This window comes from Theobroma umbraticum, unplaced genomic scaffold, assembly GCF_002168275.2.
Source record: "Theobroma umbraticum cultivar Fairchild unplaced genomic scaffold, ASM216827v3 scaffold_20.0, whole genome shotgun sequence".
Classification (NCBI taxonomy): Eukaryota; Viridiplantae; Streptophyta; class Magnoliopsida; order Malvales; family Malvaceae; genus Theobroma; species Theobroma umbraticum.
In genome coordinates this window covers 502,832-522,546 of record NW_018397266.1, presented here as the reverse complement: position 1 = coordinate 522,546, position 19,715 = coordinate 502,832, and the positions used below count along the sequence as shown (strand labels likewise).

At 30.7% G+C, this 19,715-nt stretch overlaps 2 protein-coding genes across 2 annotated transcripts; both read right to left on the bottom strand.

The window, feature by feature from the left end:
* Window positions 1-6,459: 6,459 nt before the first annotated feature.
* LOC110423134 (rhamnogalacturonan I rhamnosyltransferase 1-like) lies at window positions 6,460-9,139 on the bottom strand. The gene is made up of 8 exons (XM_021437276.2): window positions 8,612-9,139; window positions 8,389-8,456; window positions 8,173-8,261; window positions 7,850-8,015; window positions 7,440-7,729; window positions 7,144-7,348; window positions 6,904-7,061; window positions 6,460-6,802 (listed from the first exon to the last, which is right to left on the bottom strand). The coding sequence occupies exons 1-8, from the start codon at window positions 8,910-8,912 to the stop codon at window positions 6,556-6,558; spliced, it is 1,524 nt and encodes a 507-aa protein (XP_021292951.1). The 5' UTR covers window positions 8,913-9,139; the 3' UTR covers window positions 6,460-6,555.
* Window positions 9,140-16,222: 7,083 nt separating this feature from the next.
* LOC110423054 (rhamnogalacturonan I rhamnosyltransferase 1-like) lies at window positions 16,223-18,825 on the bottom strand. The gene is made up of 8 exons (XM_021437159.2): window positions 18,220-18,825; window positions 18,036-18,103; window positions 17,811-17,899; window positions 17,551-17,716; window positions 17,197-17,483; window positions 16,917-17,121; window positions 16,655-16,812; window positions 16,223-16,593 (listed from the first exon to the last, which is right to left on the bottom strand). Exons 1-8 carry the CDS (start codon window positions 18,563-18,565, stop codon window positions 16,317-16,319), a joined length of 1,596 nt encoding a protein of 531 aa, XP_021292834.1. The 5' UTR covers window positions 18,566-18,825; the 3' UTR covers window positions 16,223-16,316.
* Window positions 18,826-19,715: the final 890 nt, after the last annotated feature.

The window sequence follows — 19,715 nt, the reverse complement described above, 5'->3', positions numbered from 1 at the left end:
TTGATCATTTATACGTAATTATTGAATCTTCACTTGATTGGGTTTAACAATCCAATAATTCTCAAGCATTATTTATGTCACAAGAGTAGTACTAAACATGATTAGATATCAAAGAGAGAAAAACATATATTTGACCAACTTTTTATCATTCCAATAAGTTCCATTAACGAATAAAGGAACAATAAGCATGATATTAATATGTCTTGCAATCACGACCATATAAGCAATCTGTAAATATCAACACAAAGAAAAGTAATTAATATGCCCCAAAGTAGTGCTAGCTACAAATTGAAACTACTCACAGCAAGTCGTCTTTGATTCAACCCTCCATTGGCTATAACCACTAGATATCCATTGTTCTTATAAATCCCTGTAGCAACCATGTATGAGAAACATTTCATTGTCAACAACCCATTTTTTTTGTTGTTGGAGGTTTTATTAATTTCCCTACATGTGTAGGCATTTGGTTTGAAAGAAAAAGTTGCAGTCATCAAGATTTGACAGCAACACCCGGCGCCTGTTCATTTGCAAAAGTCAAGACAAATCACATGAATCAATAAGCAATCCCCCCGCCATGAAAGAACAAATGATTAATCAAATCCTTCAAACATGCGAAATTATTTATGAAGAAAGTTCTAAAATATCAATTTACTAGTAATTTTTATTTCTAAGATCAATACATTAATATATTTTGTTATTTAGGTCTAAACTTTTAATCTAAAATAATTAAATACTTATTTTAAAATCTAATAATATTTGAAAATTTTTGTTCGAAGATGTAATGTTTTAGTTTAGTTATTTTAATCTTTTTAATCATAATTAATTTAAACAATTGATCACGGAAAATAGATATCAAGATAAAAACTAACCTCACACAAGATGAACAAAAAATAAAATCAATAAAAATTATCATATTTTTAGTTAGATAGATTTAGTCATTTTCTAGGTAAATACATTTATTAAAAAAATATTGTCATACTGCATTTTTTGTGCCTTCATTAGTTTTCCTCCATTAATCAAAATAAAAGAAATTGGAATCCTTAATTGATAAAAAAAAAGCATTGTATCTTGAGATAGCAAAAAACTTTACAAGTGTTAAATCTTAAAATGAAAAATTAAAACCATATAAAATTGTTTGATTACTTACAATGATGCAATGATATTGAAATTAATAAGATTAACCCTTCTCCTTGCTTAGCTACATATATACTTCTTTGTCCAAAATCAGACAAAGTTAATACATTTAATTAGTATATCAAAAAAGAATTCCTTTGATTCCATATTTTTTTTGTCAATAATTTTAATAAATCCTAATTGTTTAATTTCTTTTTAATCTTTAGGATCTATTCAAGATTTCATGAATCAAACGTCAACAGAGAATTACACCAATTGAAAATAACATAAACAGAACATTTTATGTATTATTAATCTCCCATCAAAAAGATAGGTTGATATATATATCAAAAAATAAAATAAAATAAAAGATATGTTCTTAGGGAAAACCTCAAACCCCACCTCCTAGTTATATATAGGAGGCTGTTTTTCTTTATTTTTAACAGGGAAATGTCTCGTGAATCTTTGATGGTAACATGAACTTCATCTTCATAAGCATGAGAAAGGAAGAAAGAAAAATAAAAAAGTAAATCTTACATATGTTATATGTTATACAATATTTACATGAACTTGATCTCTATGTCATGAATCTTTGATGGAATATTTCATCAAATTTTTTTAGACGGATTTCAGTTTATTAAAAAATTTATTTTATTTTGTAGTGAAAGAAATAAAGAAAAAAATGAACAAATCTTACATATGTTATACGGTATAAACTATTTATAATATGCGAATTTTGTAAAATGAGAAGATGATTAAATAGAAGTATTTATATATTGGAATACTTTAAAAAATAATTATAAGGAAATAAAATTGATATGACTTTTTTTAAAAAAAAAATCTCATTGTTATATCAAATTTATGATAAAATCATTAATTTTTTCTCATTATTATACCAATCATGAAATCATATCAATTTTATGATTTGGGATGAGATTCCTATATAATATTATAACGCCAAGCACCTTTCCTTTTTTTTTTATCTCATTACTTATAGAAAGATTCTTATTTTATTTTTTTGGAGAAATTAAGAAATATTAAGCTTAGTTTATATTGGGAATTATAAAACTCTTAACACTAATGCAAGAATCACCCAAAGAATTAAGGTAGATACGATCTAAACAAATGAACAATAATCATTCTTTGGCACATACTGTCCAATCAACATGACACTGTATCTTCCTCGTTGAGTACTGTCGCCAGCTGAAATACACAAACCCACAGCAGGGTTACCAAGACCAAGGCCTCAGCTGCCCAGAACTTGATTGCAGGAGGCTGCCACTGTGAGGCAGTCATGGTCTCCAGCTTTCTAGCCTTGATCCCTCTAATAACTTTACAGTTCATCACCTCCACTTCACTATGCTTTCCCTTCACCTCTTCCATTATAGATTTAGAATCTTCATAATTGGAATTAATCTTAATAAGTTGATCCATCTTCATACATGCATAAAACACACACATATATATTCTCTTTTAAAATTACCAATATTTCTTATTTATCTATTTTATAATTTTAATATGTTGATCCATCTTCATATACATATAAAACACACACATATATGTATTCTCTTTTAAAATTATCAATATTTCTTATCTAAATATTATATAATATAAAGTTATATCAATATCTAAATTACAATAACATAAAATCGTGAAGAGAAAATTCTTGATTTTTCATAGATATTTATGAAACGAAGAGTGGGGAAACTAGGATGGGGTTGATTTTTTGCATCTTCATGGAATCTGGGGATCATACGAGTACTTGAATGGCTCTTTCTAAGTAGGAAATCCGTTGCTTCAGCTTAAACCATGTAAGTCATGGCTGATCACGAACGGGTGTAAATATAATCTAAAGAGACTTGGTTTCGATTTCTTGTCACTATCAGTGCATGCATGCCAAGTTCATGTTTACATATATATATTAGCTTGGACAAAACCAGCTTTTTCTATGTCCTCGTTTTCGTAAAGGGTGTCACTTGCTCTTGTGTGTCTTATTTTAATCAGCACTAAACATGCATTAAATGTTCACTACATGCTTTGGTGTACACAGCTTTCCTCGTCTGACCAACTGTGCTTGCAAGTTGCTGTAACACCGTAGTTGTGGGCGCACTCTATCTATATATAGAAATACTATATGCCCACCTTACTCCACCTTATTTATCTTGCCATGAAATTATAGTTTGGAAAAACTCAGACCCATTAAGGCCACATGCATGCCCTTTCAATCTTCGGATAGGCCCTGCAGAATTGGGCCCAGGCCAGGACCAGGCTGGTGGGCTGTAGCATTAATCTTACTCAGACAGGCCCCTCCTATCACTACCATATTTATATATTAATGTAAAAAAAAAAGAAATTTGAATAAATTGTATCGTTAATTTGTAACCCTTTTTATAATATTTCATTTTTATTTACAGTTTAAATTTAATTTTTTCATTGACAAAGTTTTGAATTTATTCTAAATCTATCAATCTGTTAATAATAACATCACTTAAACAATAATTAAATGTCCATCTAAATGTAGCGTGACATACTCCCATTATATTACAAATAAAGATCTCTGTATATAAATTTCAAAATTATACCAAAATTAACTCATGTAAGAAGTTCATCATCACTTAAAAAATTTTATTATATGGTTTATTATTTATATAAGGAAAGAGTAAAATTAGAAAAAAATAAAAAGAACATTTAGGTAAGAAAATTAAATCACATCCCCACTACTTTTCTTCTCTTCTAAGTAAATAATATGATAACACCAATGAGAAAAACAACCTTCATTTCTTCTTTGTCATAACCACAACTACCATGCATTTACATTAATTTTTCTTATCCATATATATATATATATATATATATATATATCTTGGATATAATATAACCCAATTTCGTTAACTTACTCTTTCTTTTAAAAAAATTATTTCTTGTCAAATTACCAAGATAATCATTCTTTATTAGTTTTTAATATCTTTTCCCATTATCATGGACATTAATTTTTAATTGTACTAAATGTTTTCATGGGTAGGGACAAATATTAATTATTGTCATATTCATCGTTTAAAATAAGAATAAAATTAACAATTTTAGATTCTAATGGCTTATTTTAATAGCGAAAACATGAGAAAAAACATCAAAATTAAGAACCTTACATTTATCAAATTAATTTTATTTGTTGGACTGAAATAGATTGATAATGTATTCCTTCCAACTTGGCCTTGAAAGCTTGATATAAAATTAGATAGGCCCTTATTATCCCAAAAAGCAAAGAAAGAAGTGAGTATATTTTACATGTGCAACCATATGTTTCCTTTTCTGATGTGGACAACATAGTATTGTATTATTTGCTTTACATTATCAAATTTAATATTTACTGTTTCAACTTATTTATAGATCATTTCAGTCCTTTTCTTATGTTGTATTTTTGAATTGTTTTGCATGTGCCATATAGGGGTTCCATGGAACGTTTCCTTCTGGGAATTTCTTATTAGTCACGTCCCAAATCTTTTAATATGTTCATGTTATGAGGAATTTTTAATTAATTATATATGGAATAATGCACAGAGTGATTATGCATAAATTATAATAATATTAACAAAATTTTTAATTAAATTAAAATTTTAATATTAACCTTAAATCGTTCAAAGATGAACAATAAATTTGATCTGTTATCTTAAATAAAATAATAAATATAATTTAATTTCTTTAATTTTTGCAGTATCAATTTAGAATATACTCTATATTTAATGGAATGTAGAGGAAAAAATAGAAATACAGAAGGATGGAAAGTAAAAGTAACCATATCTTTCCATTGCCATACTAAAAGTTTCAGAAATTGTTTACGTATTAGTATGGCAACATGTCAGGTCAGGCGACTACTAGCTAATAATTATCTAGAAAAAATAATTTATATTTGATGTCTTGTTTAAATGATTTGTTTATAAAACTGGATGACCTCCTGACGTATAATTATATATTTTCTCTCTTTTATTTTTTTTTATATTTTTTGAAATGTTTCAAAATTAGGAATTTATTATTTTTTTTAAGAAAATGATGCATTTCGTCAATCACCAACCACATATTACAATGCAAGATATTAATAAAATTACATTTCATGAACATTTGTGCCCTTTGCATAGCAAGTAAGTCTCGTTAAAGACTTTCCCTTGAAAAAACCCTTTTGAGATAAAATCAAGGATAAGGAAAAAACAGTACTTGCTTAACCATACAAATCACCAGGAACATTCCCAACGCCCTTCACCCGTTTGTAACCTATGAAACTTCCTTGTTGCATAGCAGGCACTCTTTGGTTTTGCTCGGCATCTCTATACATCTTCTCCGCAACACATGATCCTCGCCGATTACTTTTACATGTTGGGCCAATAAGTGAGCAACAGAGTTCAATCTCCTTGGACATTGAGAAACTTTTCTGCAGTTTACCTTCGCCATATACTCATCAGCGCAATCTAGATAAATATTTCCTGGAGCACCAGAAAATTTCTTCTCATTTAGCTGCTTCATCATTGTCACGTTGTCTAATTCCACCTCTGTTATTCCCTTATTTTCTCTACAGCATATCATTAATGACCAAACCAAGGACTGTAACTCTGCATCTTCAACCTTACCACCAAAATTAACCCTTGCTGTACCTGCCAAAATCATTTCACCATAAGCATCACGCAGGACAAATCCCGCTCCCATCATTTTAACTACATTATTGACAAAGATGACAGCATCAGTGTTTAATTTATTTCCTACAGCTCTTCTCCAGTGATTACAAGTTCTTGTTACCATTTTTTCATTAATAGCACTTGACTTGTTGACAGTTTGAAATTCCCTGCAAATGTCTCACCCCATCTTCGCAGCAGCCATAGGATCCATTTTCTGAGCTTCGAAAACCAGCAAATTCCTGGCCTTACATAAAGCTCATAATATGCAAATTATTTCTTCTGCATCCAGTATTTCAACATTCAATACAAACCCAATTATCCAATCAACAGCGTAATCAAAATGCTCTTTGATATCCCGAAATCCACACTTGGAACGGAGCCAAGCAGCTCTTGTATATTGACAATAGCACCAGCAGTGAAAATCTGTTTCTACTTTCTCCACACAAAAGGGGCATGATTGTTAGCCTTCCTTTGTATTAACACTGCTCTCGTAGGTAAAATTCCTTTAATAGCTTTTCATGTAAATAAAATAATTTTCCTAATATTTTTTCTTGCTCTACATTTCAATTTTTTTTATTTTTTGTGAATAAAAATATTGTATATATTAGTATTATAAAAAATAAATTTAATAATACAAAATACAAAAAAATCAATTTTTTAATATTCGTGAAAGTCAAATAAAGATAAAAATTTTGGAAATTGAACGTGTATATTATTTTCTTTTATCATCCACTAAAATTGACAGTAACAAGCAAATTAAAACTTATATATACACGTGTCAAGTAATAGTTGGTGGTTGAGCAACCGGTGGCAAGCATTCCTGTGGATTCGAATAGAAGTAATCTTCCTGTCTAGGATGTTCGGGAATCTCCATTCGCCTCCCTGGTTTCCCCGTTCGCCCTTCATGAGTTTTTTTCACTAACAGGGAAAACTCGTCCCAGTTCAGCGTCCCATTCTTGTACTGATCAATTAGACTAACCAGAAGCTTCCTGTCTAGAGAAATTGTGGTCCTAAATCCCAAGTATCTGCACAAATTATTGCCAAAAGTTGTGTTCAAAGTAGTAATTAATCACTCAATTTGAAGTAATGATTGGAAATCAGAGAGAAATTAGTCATTAGGAAATACCGGCGATGGCCTTCAACAGCTTTCACCATGTTCCCAACAAAAGTAGGAACGAAAATGTCACTTTCTATTGCAACAATATAATCCAGCGCTGCCATCTGATCTGCATGATTCAGGAAGGGCTCGAGCTCTTCTGGTTTTAATATGGTCTGTTTCCTAACCTGTTTCACATAAGAAAAAGCAGCAGACTATAATTAATATGACCCATGGTATAAATTGGCTTAGATACTTTATTCTACGGACCAGATTTGGATAAGCTGATGCCAGGTCTGCCATTCTCTTCTGTTTCTGGTATATTTCTCCGGATGCAATATAAATTGTGGTATTCCTATCAATGCCCAATGCCTGGAATACTAGAGCCGTTTCCTCTGGAGTCAAAGGGCATGATCCACGTTCTCTTTTCTTCTTGGAATCAATCGGTTTGTGCCACCACCCATCATGGGAATATCTAGTATTAACATTGTTAGCATTGATCTTAAATAGCTTGATCAATCAAATGTTGCCACCAAATTCATAGAAGGTTTTCTCAGCAATCTCACCTCATTTCTTTCACCACTGCAGCCTCTTCTTTCGTTAAACCTTCGACGCAACCGGTGAATGCCAATACATCCTTCTCATACCTGAGATGAAGAACCAAGAAAGGACCATTCTGTCTTAAAAGTGTAACAATTTTCCTGCCTGTTTCCTCAATCGGTTGTGTAAACTTCAATGCTTTGTAGTTTACTCGACACCGCAGTTTCTGGAGTTCAGCCGGTAGCCCATTGTTGGCAAGCCTAGCATCAGTTTGAGCGAATAGCAAAATTTCATGCTTCTGTATGCGAGGAAGAACCTGTAAACAAATATGTATCAGTGCTAAACTCCTAATCGTGTCAGAATTTCAGAAATTTCAATGTGACAAAATTAAGTGCCATGAAAAAAATGAATCTTGATGTAAAAGTTGGGAACCAACCCTTCCATGATAATATTCTAAGCTAGCAAAACTCATAGGAAACATATAATAAAGTGGTTCAGACTCTGCTTTTCTCTTCTGCTCTGGAGGTAGCTCCCTCAGTATTCGAACCTCATCTCTCAGAGATGTAATGAAATTGTTCACATCAAAGATATCTGCAAATGTACTACCAATTCAAACAAAAATGTAAACTGTCAGCATTAATGTTGTCAACTAGGCAATGAAGCAATCGATTGATCACAGGGTTAGGCCATCAGAACTCAGGATCAATGTATCTTGATTAGACAAATTTCAAATCCCCGATTCGATGCTAAAAGCATTACCTGGTATCATTCCAATACGAGCCATGAGCAAATTTAGGAAGGATAAGCGTGACATTCAGATATCTTGCAATGACAACCATATCACAAATCTGTGGAGCATAAAGAATACAGAATCAGCAACAGAACCCTAAGGTGACAACTGAGAACATCTAAAAGCTTGTCATGGGGAAGCCAAATGAACATCCAATTACATGAAAGAGGTTTTTGTTTACTCACCCCAAGTCGCTTCTGATTCAATCCTCCATTGGGTGAAATGATTAGATATCCATTGCTTTTATAAACCCCTGCAGTGAAGATCCACAAAGTTTTCTTCATGGTGAAGAACGAACAATAAAGGGAAAGCAATAGAATCACCTCCTGATCCAAATTTCTTTTTATCTTTTCATGCAAATTAACCAGAACAACAGACACAAAGGTAATAGAAACAGCTAGCACTCACTTTGAGATGGGAAAGAATATGGAAAATAGAATGCGGATTTTGGCACCGTGATTCTGTCATCCAGAGTTGCCAACTGAATTGCGCAGAGCCAAAGAATAAGTAACATGGTCGAGAGTACAACCACCCAGAACTTGACACAAGCTAATGGAGAAGCCTGCCGGGCAGCTACAGTCTTCATCCTTTCAGCTTTAATCCCTGCAATAGCAGTATGATTCACGTCCACATTGCCATACTTCTGCTTCGCCTCCATTTTGTCAACAAATTCAGACTCTTCATAGCCAGCTTTGGTGCGTTGATCCATCCCCACAGGCTCCTCCAGTCTTGAGTTGTTATATATTCTCTATTTAAACATCATATATGTACTAAAACTAGTAAAAATTTAGGTAGTTTGCACTAACATAAGCTATTTTATAAAAGTTATTTTAAGACTATATATAAATATATCTTTAAAAAGTGAAATCAATACATATATACATTCAAAACATTAATATATATCATCATGAGTGAAAAATATTTAAAATTTTATTTTTTTAACTAATTTTCAGCAGATGTTTAACTGCTGGGATAGTTGAATTTTTGAAGAGAAGATGATGGAATCGAAATGATGATGGGGTATGGACATTGTCAAGATGTGGCACGCATGTTGTCTAAGACACTAAATTTCAATTCTGGGTCGCTGTACAATGTGATTTTGATAAGCTTGCTCAGGCCATCTATTTGGGTTAAATCATTTTCAGCTATAAACATGTGAGAGACAACAGAATGTAACATCAAAAGGATTAGGGAAAATATCAGTTCAGTTCAGCTACTGTGCTAAATCACGTACAAAGGAAAATTAATCAGATTGCAGTGTTGCAAGTGTAATGGGCTTTCCCTGCTTTTGGCACTGGGGCACTGCCTAGTTATTTTAGGCTGCTATGGCCCCATCCTGCCAAGACTAAGCTGGACCTGGTTTGTTGATTTTGGATCTAGCCCTAGCAGGTTGGGTCTGGGCAAGCTGGTGGTGAATCTATTATAGAGCCAATTTCTCCTTTTCTTTATCTCTCGCATCTATTATGTGTGTTTAAATTTTTTTTTTTGAAATGATGTTATGAATATTTTTGTAAATAGTTATTTATATTATCTATATCTAGTTTTGAATGTAAATAAGATTGGATCAATCTTAAGATTTAATCCATCCATCTAATTTCTTAATATTATCTTCATCTTGTAAATTCAATCTAGATAAGAAATTATTAACTTATAAATAGACATTCTTCATTTTTTTTGTAAAAACACACTTAAATAAAATCTTCTTACTCTCTCAAAATACTTACTTTCTCTTATATTTCTTTTTATATTTATTTTTTAAAATTTAGTTCATAACACGTTATTAACACGATCCCCTCTAATCTCTTCTGTTTTAGAATTGTTTTATTTTCATCATCTTCAAGCTTCAATAGAATTTCAATAATTAGGTTTCGATTTCTGGTTTTAGTAAATCAGGTAAGTGTTAGTATTATTTTATTTTCATCATCTCACAAAGGTTGGTTTTATTTTTATTTCTGATTTTAGAAAATCAAGTAATAGACTTAATATTTCTTTAGTATTTTCATTCCCTAAAAATCAATTTTAATATAAATTTTGCTATCATGTATTATATATTATATTTTTTCCCTTGCTATTAATGAAAAATCATAATATCTATTCCCTGAAGGAAATGCGATCAACGAGCTACTAATAAAAAATTATAAATTTATCCATTTTCTAAATTCGATCATCCATTTTTTGAAATGAATGTAACATCATTCAATAATTATGATGACTATAATAATTTTATCACTAAAAGTGAATGGATAATTTTATTATCAAAATCTAAGAATAATTTTACTACTAAAAGTTGATAGATAATTTTACCATAAAAAATGAATGGATGCCTTAATCTACTAAAAAATAAATGATCCACCAGAAATGGATAACCCATAGTATGTGAATCACTCACCAAAAATGGATGTATACTTGTAACCTACCATAAGTAAATGAATACTTTCAATGCACTAAAAGTGGATGAATAATGAAAAGATAAAAATAAAAAAATAAAATAAAAAGAATATAAAAAACTTATTGTCATTGATGTGGCACGAAAGATCATTGGTCATGTACCTATAATACGTTTTGAATTTTATCAAGCATCACCGAAAACTACAACATCTGATTTTAATTATGGCCACCCTAAAAGATGAATTGATTATATGATTAGTAATAGAAATATTCATTATTGATTTTCTTGTTCTGAAAAAAAAAATGATCATTTGATTGGTAATAAAAATATCCGAGAATCAAATTAATAGTAATTGGTATATTTTAGTATAACAATATTATGAAGATGCTTTAATATCTTTTCATTATATTTAAATGGTATGTTATTATTATGTATTTTAATTCTATATTTAATATTATTTTATGTTAACTTACAAGTTTCCTTTTGTATATATCTTATTTTATTAAAAAAAATTAGATATTCATCTTATTGGATCCAAAATCTATGATGTAAATATATATCTAGTAGATATTGCTACAATGCATACTATATTTAAAGATAAGAAATATTTTTCCCTCTTGACAATAAAAAAACCAATGTCAATACAATATATAGTAGCACAAGAGTAATTGAAAGTTTCGGGAGAGCTAATATTTTACTACCTTGAGCAATAAAGTTTCAAGAAGCTTATTAAGTTTTAAAGATATTTATCTTATAGATATCATATTGAGACAATGAATGAAAGAGACACTTAATATCGTTATATTACATCTATTATCTCAAGTAGGAAATGTATGTTGAAAAAAAAATTATTACTCACTTTGCTCTCTGAATTAAATTTCACAAATATTAGAATAATTGAAATCCATAGTAAACCAGAAGTTTACTAATGATTTGGCTTGACCAATTAGATTAACCTAGATCAATAATAATGTAAAAAAAATTATTAAAAATTAATATAGTCATTCATTGAAAAACTAGAAGATTTTTCAATCTGATGAAATATTCATGTGCTGTTTGCTCTCAAGGCAAATAAATTATATGGATATCACTATTTAAAGTTGGGACTAAATTTCTTACATTTTTGAAACATATTTAGGTTGATATATGTGGATTCATATATTTACAATGTGAACCATTTAGATATTTTATAATTTTAATAGATACATCGACTAGATGATCACATGTACTAGATGATCACATGTATGCTTATTATCAGCTTGCAATTTGGCATTTACAATCATTCGTTTGCAAACACATTTTCCTAATTATGTAATTAAGACTATTCATCTTTATAATATTAGTGGAATAACTATTGAACAGCTTATTGCTTATATTAATTCACAAAACAATCTAGCAAAACCATTTATTAAACACTTTCAACTGATTGTAAGGTAATTATTTATTAAATCTAAACTTTCAATTTTGCTTAGGGGCATGCCACTTTGCATGCAGCAGCGTTTGTATGTATTAAGCCAAACGAGTTATTAAAAATTCTCCTTTATAAGATAAATTTATGGTTAGGAACCACTTTGCTTAGTGAATATTTGTTGAAAGAAGGCTATAGAAATAATTCTATATGCCTATGTATTTTATAAAAGGATATAGATTTGAATTTATTATAATTGCTATTTATATTGATGATTTGAATATTATTAAAACTCTTGAAGAGTTATCAAAAGCCGTGGATTACTTAAAGAAAGAATTTGAGATGAAAGACCATGGAAAAATAAAATTTCGTTTGGGTTTTCAGATTGAACACTTGACAAATGAAATTTTTGTCCATCAATCTAATTGTATAGCAAAAGTGCTAAAACGATTTTATATGGAAAATACATATCCAATGAGTTTAGTAATGGTTGTAACGTCATTAGATGTGAAAAAAGACATTTTCTGACCTTGTGAGGATAATAAAGAACTTTTTGATCTTGAAGTACTATATCTTATTAAAATTAAAACACTAATGTATCTTAGTAGCAATGCATGCCTTGATATATCAGTTGCTGTGAATTTATTACTAAAATATTATTTTTCTCTAACTTTAAAATGTTGGAATAGAATTAAACATATACTTTGATATCTCCAAAAAACAATGGATATAGGCTTATATTATTCAAATGCATCAAAATAAAATCAATTGGTTATGCAGATGTAAAATATTTATCCGATCCACACAAGGCTCGAACATAAACATGTTACTTATTCACATGTAGAGGTATGAATATTTCATAGTGCTTTGTAAAACAATATATAGTTGCTACCTCTTCTAATCACGCGAAAATTTTAGCAACTTATGAGGTAAGTCGTGAATGTGTCTGGTTAAGATTTGTAATTAAACATATTCAAGAAATGTGTGACTTATCAACCAAGAAAGAAATTGCAACAATGTTATATGAGGATAATACCAGTTGCATGATATAGTTGAAAGAAGGATACATTAAAGACAATAGGACAACACATAGTTAGCCAAAAAATTCTTTTTCATTCATGATCTCCAAGAAAATAGTGAAATTAGTGTTCAACAAATTTAATCAATTGACAATCTAGCAGATTTGTTTACCAAAGCCCTTCTTACTGCAATATTTAAAAAGTTGATATAAAAAATTAAAATGCATCATTTTAAAATCTCTATAATACAGTCATCAGGGAGAGTAAAATACTCACTCTACTTTTTTCCTTCATCAAAGTTTTTCCCACTTGGTTTTTCTTGATAAGGTTTTTACTGAGGTAATATTTCAAAAGCGTATTTTTGAAATATTTAAGTTCTCTTTTTCCTTCACTCGGATTTTTTCTCATAAGGTTTTTTTCTTGTAAGGTTTTAACGAAGTATATTCTTAATACAATGGATATTCAACAGGGAGTGTTATAAATATTTTCGTGAATAAACATTTATATTATCTATATTTAGTTTTGGATGTAAATTAGATTGGATCAACCTTAAGATTTAATCCATCCATCTAATCCTTTTGTATTATCTTCATCTTGTAAATTCAATTTAGATAAGGAATTATTAACCTATAAATAGGCATCCTTCACTTCATTCGTAAATGCACACTTGAATAAAATTTTCTTACTCTCTCAAAATACTTTCTTTCCCTCTAAATACTTTCTCTTATATTTCTTTTATATTTATTCTTTTAAGATTGATTGCATAACAAATGATATATTTTACAAATTATGCTAAAATGTTAACAAGTCATAACTGTATCATTAGGTAAACAATAATAGTCTTATGGATAAATACAAGTATTACAAAATTAATTAAATAGATTAAGATTTTAAACGCATACGTTAATAAGTTCATTACACAAAATTACACAACACGACACTATCAATATGCTTATTAAACAAGACATATTAAATTTTATATGGAACGATACAATTATAACTCAACAAACACATTTAAACATGATTAACATGTTTAAATGAGTATCTTAAACAGATTAAATAAGTCATATAATAGGAATTGACACAATAATGCACAATTAATTAATCGAGATAAACATGTTATATATATACAAGTTAAGCAAGCTTAAGCCATTTAAGACACGAAACACGATAAGTTTCAATCTTATTTAATTTTGTAATGTGATTGTGTCATGCTAATGAGTGTATTTAAACTTATCAAATCTAGCTAGAAAATTGTGAAAGGGTAATTTCACTTAGCATTTAAAAATATTATCCTTGGATTATATCACACAAATTTAAAAATTGAAAATGAAAATGTTTTACAAATTAGAATGCTTGATTTTGATTTGAATTCAAAACTTTCTTGAGTCTTGTATTTGGGTTGAATTTTATTTGAGTTTATATTTGATGCACTGATAGTGTATAATCTTTATACACTATCAAGATATAAAATCATGCCACTTATTTAAAAAATAAATTCAAAATTTTAAGGAAATTAAAAATAAATATTATTAATTTTTTAAAAAATAAAAAAATAAACAATTTTTATTCAATCTCTTCCTAAAACTTAAATAAAGAAAACATATGAGTAATTAGTTCATTAGTTGGTGCATGATCTTTTGTCTAAAGAGTAGAATTTGAATTACCGTTTCCCTAATTACAAAAAAAAAAAAAAACAATCTCTTCCTCTTTCTTCCCTCAATGACAGTAAATTCAAAAACCTAATTTTCTTTTGAAAAATAAAATCTTAAATTCTTAATTTTGATTCTTCAAAATAATATTTTTTGTACTCTTTTTCTTAATTTAATTTTTAATATTTATTTTACTCTTCTATTTGAAATTACGTTCAAAAAATGATAATAAATAATAAGGTAAAATCTTTGATTGTGTTCAACAATGACTGCTTTGGCTTGGACTAGGTTGAATGAAATGAATAAAGCAATTGAAAAAAGTGGAAAGCAAAACATCAGCCCTAAAGAAATATAATTGCCTTTCGAGAATATAAATGCAATAGGTCACAATCTACAATAGCAGTGTGTAGCACACAAAAACTCTATAGAAGTCAGACTTTCCTCATTACCTAGCAAGTCCACATACGCCAGGTTTGCTGGAGATTAAGCAAGACAAAACTAAAATCTACCAAGCACAGCCTCTTTTTAGATCTATGAAAAGATGAACCCAAAAACCAGCCCTAAACAAAAATACATTTTTCTTCTTTGCAATTCGTCTACAAGATTATCACATTAAAACTTCGTAATGATGTATTCACAATGTGAGTTTCAAAGGTGTTCGAAAAGCCTCTTTTATTAATCAAATAAAAGTGATAAATAAACAATCACAATATATAAAATATAGTAAATTAAGAAGAACATTGAAATAAATATTATTTTTAAGAATTAAAATTAAAAATTTAGAGTTTTGAAATTATAAAAGGAGAAGAAGAACAAGACAAGAAGAAGAGATTCGGTGAAATGGAGTTGGAGAGGGAAAAATATATAGTTTTATTTTTTTAAAAAAAATAATATTTATTTTTTCCAATTGATAATAATATTTATCTTTAAGTCTCTTAAAGTTTTAAATTTATTGTAGTGAGGTGGCACCATTTAATGCCTTGACAGCATATGAGAGCTATACATGATCAATGCATCAAATATAAATCGGTAACGATGAGTTTTACAAGTTCATTTACTACTTAACTTTTTATTGCAGTAAAATTACATGTTACTTCATTATAGTAAACTATAACCCTTTGTTTTTGGATAATTGAATTCAATTATAACACTATTTTTATTTTACTATAACTTGATAAGTCTTTTAAGTTTGTAAATAGAATTTGGATTTAGAGATACCCAGAATAGAAATTGTATCATAATTCAGTTTAATCTTGATATAGAAGAAGATTTATTTCACGTCCTGAATATAAATGTAATAGCGAAATGATAAGAACTTTTCGGTTTTTTCCCTTGATTGCTTAGGTGAAAATATTTATGGTATGGAAAGTGATTAAACAAATTGAGACCTTCCCATGCTTTGCATTTTTGGCTACCAAAAGCAGTGTATTACAGGCGCTGTTTCAGAGTTGCTATGCAGCAAATGGGGAATTGCAAGGTCAAGGATCGTTCTTCCTTGAGCACATTTTCCTTCCAATAACTTCGTGCATGGAATCAATTGCATCGACCAAAGAACAAATTAATATCTCTTTTCAATCCAGGAAGTTTTACAGTCAGCCGCCCCGTTTTCAACACAGAAATAGCAGTCACTAGGGAATTGCTGGGGCTATGATAATTGTCCCCTGTCTTCAACATTGTTTCTGTCGTTCGTTGTTACAGCAAGCGGCGGCAGACATTCCTGTGGGTTTGTATAGAAGTAATCCTCCTGTTTGGGTTTGCCCGGAAACTGCAATCTTTGAGATGGGTTCCCCATTCGATTTGCATGAGCTGCCTTCACTGACTGGGAGAATTCGCTCCAGCTCAACGTTCCATTCTTGTATTGGTCTATCAAACTGATCAGGACCAATCTGTCTAGACTAATTGTCCTCTTGTACCCCAGGAATCTGTCAGAAAAATAAATCAGAAATTCATACAACTGTAAGAAAAGAGTTACCAGACAAATACCTTCGATGGCCTTCCACAAGTTTTGCCATATTGCCTCCATAGGTCGGCAGGAATATGTCACTATCTATGGAAACAAGATAATCCAAAGCCGCCATCTGATTTGAATAGTTCTGGAATGGCTTGAGGTCTGAAGGGGGTAGTAATGTTTCCTTCTTCACCTGTTTCGGAACAAAAGGCAAGAACAGTAGGATTTTTAGAATTTACATACATGTGTAAATTTCATTGCAAATTAAGCTGACTTTTGGGGTTCAAAGTTTTTTACTAGATTCGGATAGAATGCTCTAAGACTTGCCAGTCTCCTCTCTCCGCCATATATATCTCCTGCAGCAATATATATTTGGATGTTAGGATTTATACCAAATGCTCTAAGCGCAATTGCTGTCTCCTCTGGGGTCAATGGGCAGAGGCCGGCTTCTCTTTTACTCTTCGGATCGATTTCCTTTTCCTTCCACCAAGGGATAGCATATCTAGGCATATACAATACGCATTTTAGGATATGATCAATGAAACCAAGTACAATAAAATGAAGATTAATTGCTCACCTCATTCTTGTAAGCTCTTCCACCTCCGTCTCATTGCAACCTTCAGTACAACCAGAAAAAGATAACATGTCCATTTCATATCTGAGATGGAGAACTAAGAAAGGACCTTTGTCCCTCAGAATCCTAATAATCTTCTTCCCCACCTCTTCAATTGCAGGAGTGAATCTTAGAGCCTTATAGTTTACCGTACAACGCATTTTCTGAACCTCAACAGGAAGATTATTCCCTAGTCTAGTATCAGTTTTTGTGAAACGAACCACTTCATATTTTTGGAAACGAGGAAGAACCTGCAAATAGTCACCCGTAAATATCAGCTGCAACCACTATACCAAGATCGGATATGAGTAAACTGACCGTGTTGTAGTAATAGGACATGTTAGACCAGCTAACGGGTGGCATGGAATAGAGTGCATATCTCTGAACTTTTTTCCTCAGCCTAGGAGGCAGCTGCTTAATTATCCGAACCTCATCACTCAGAGATTTGATGAAGTAATCCACATCCCATATGTCTTTGAACTGGCTGCCACATTGAGATTAATGATTGCTATGAACTTCTTAATTCTAGTTGCAAATACTTGAAAAAAAAGGTAAACTACTGATAATAAAATAACCACCTGCTATCGTGCCAAAATGAAGTTTTATCCAAGTCAGGAACTACAAGCGTGAGATTCAGAAATCTAGCTATAGCAACCATATCACAAATCTGTTTACAAGTACCAAATAAGGAATTAATCAGGGTACATGCGCAACAAGAAGCAATGGGAAAAGACTTTTGGAAAGCAGATATATATATATATATATATATATATATATATATATATATATATGTGCATGCTTACACCGGCTCTCATTTGATTCAATCCGCCATTGGATGAAGCCATCAAGTAACCTTCATTCTTGTAAACCCCTGGAAACATATTGATGCAGACGTGTCTGATTCACTAATTCATAATAGGTATGCTCAACTTTTCACACAGAAAGAATTTATAGTCGTCCGACATGTAAAATAAGCATGGAACTTACTCGGGGATGGGAAATAAGGTGGCGGTTCAAGCTTGAATGCCTTTGGGCCAATAGTCTGTCCCAATAGTGCCAATTGCAATGCGAAAACCCACAGAAAAAGCATCATGGCTGTGATTCCAAGCGTCAATAACTTTACTTGTTCAAATCCAGGAGACTTGGGAATCATCATACTCTTCAGTTTATCCAGTCTGACCAGTCCAGTAACCAAATTCTTCAACTTTTCAGGGCTGATATCACCAATGGAAGACTTAAAGTACTCCACCTTACCACATCGTTTATCCTTCATCTCTATGCGGACAAATGCTTTCCCTTCTTCAACATCGTGCTTCAAGTCTTCCATCCCCATTGGCAAATCCTCAACCTTAACGTGCAACTTTGCTTGATTTTCCTTACAGGGAAATAGTATACTATATAACACAACAATTTTCTATATAAGAAACGAATTCGGCTTAAATTTTCCTTGATTGCCAACTGCTTCAAGTGGTTTGGACCATGCGGCTGAGGGTAGTTTCCCCTACCAGAATCCGGAGAAAAGAACACCCCGGGAAGCCGGTTTTCAGGAGCCTCCAACCACTGTTTCAGAGGAAAGAAGTCTCTTTAAAACAAGAGGAACTTTGTTTGAGGTTTGAGGTTTGAGGTTTGGGAGTCATATCCCAGCTTTTCAGAATTCCAACCACGTTGTTTTGGAGTCGCTTTCCATGAGAAAGCATATTAAAATGGAGGACTCACCTGAAAACTAGTGAATTAATTCTGCTTGAACACTAATTCTATTTGTGAATTAATAATATTGCCAAAAAAGGGAATTAATAATTGTGATGGTGTGACTATTTGATATAAACTGGAATTAAAATTCCGATCATATCATAGGAGGCAAGATCAACAATAGAACTAATTACTACCGGTCCTATGTACAAAATAAATAAATAAATACTTGCGGTAGACTTCAAAATCAATGGGTTTTATGTTATTTAATATCGGTTTATTGTTTTCATTTGACATATTTCATCAAACTAAAAATGAATCATGAATTGAAAAAGAATAACTGGATAAGAATATGATAGATAAATGGACTTGATCAATCAATCAGGCTAACATCATGCAATTAGTGTAGATCAAATCCTTGTATTTAACCAGTGATGGCGACATATATGCATATAGCTGTTGAGTAAATGTAGATCTCTTTAATTATACCAATAGGCCTTTAATTGTTTGAGACATAAAAATGCAAATTTAATACTCGATTGTCTCTTAAAAAAAAAACAAAGAAAAAACTTTTAATTGTGAGTATGATTGATGATTTTTAATGTCAATGTTTCAATTAAGGCTTTACTGTCTTCATTTTAATTGCTATTTGGTAAGTACATGCATTATGCTTCCCGATGGTGAAATGAAAGAATGGGTTTATAAAAGCTTGAAATAAAGAAATAAATAATATTTATAAAACTCATCTTTTTAAATAATAGAAATAATAAATTTGCTTTTATGCACGACTATCC

Bases quoted from the DNA above. Each gene is read 5' to 3' on its own strand.
- LOC110423134 (XM_021437276.2), bottom strand. From the start codon at position 8,912: ATGGATCAACGCACCAAAGCTGGCTATGAAGAGTCTGAATTTGTTGAC. The intron at 8,016-8,172 runs GTAATGCTTTTA...TTGAATTGGTAG, and splicing joins TCGTATTGGAATGATACCAG to TACATTTGCAGATATCTTTG. The intron at 7,349-7,439 runs GTGAGATTGCTG...TGTTAATACTAG, and splicing joins GCAGTGGTGAAAGAAATGAG to ATATTCCCATGATGGGTGGT.
- LOC110423054 (XM_021437159.2), bottom strand. From the start codon at position 18,565: ATGGGGATGGAAGACTTGAAGCACGATGTTGAAGAAGGGAAAGCATTT. The intron at 16,813-16,916 runs GTAAAAAACTTT...GTTCCGAAACAG, and splicing joins GAGCATTCTATCCGAATCTA to GTGAAGAAGGAAACATTACT. The intron at 16,594-16,654 runs GTATTTGTCTGG...TTTTTCTGACAG, and splicing joins CTTGTGGAAGGCCATCGAAG to ATTCCTGGGGTACAAGAGGA.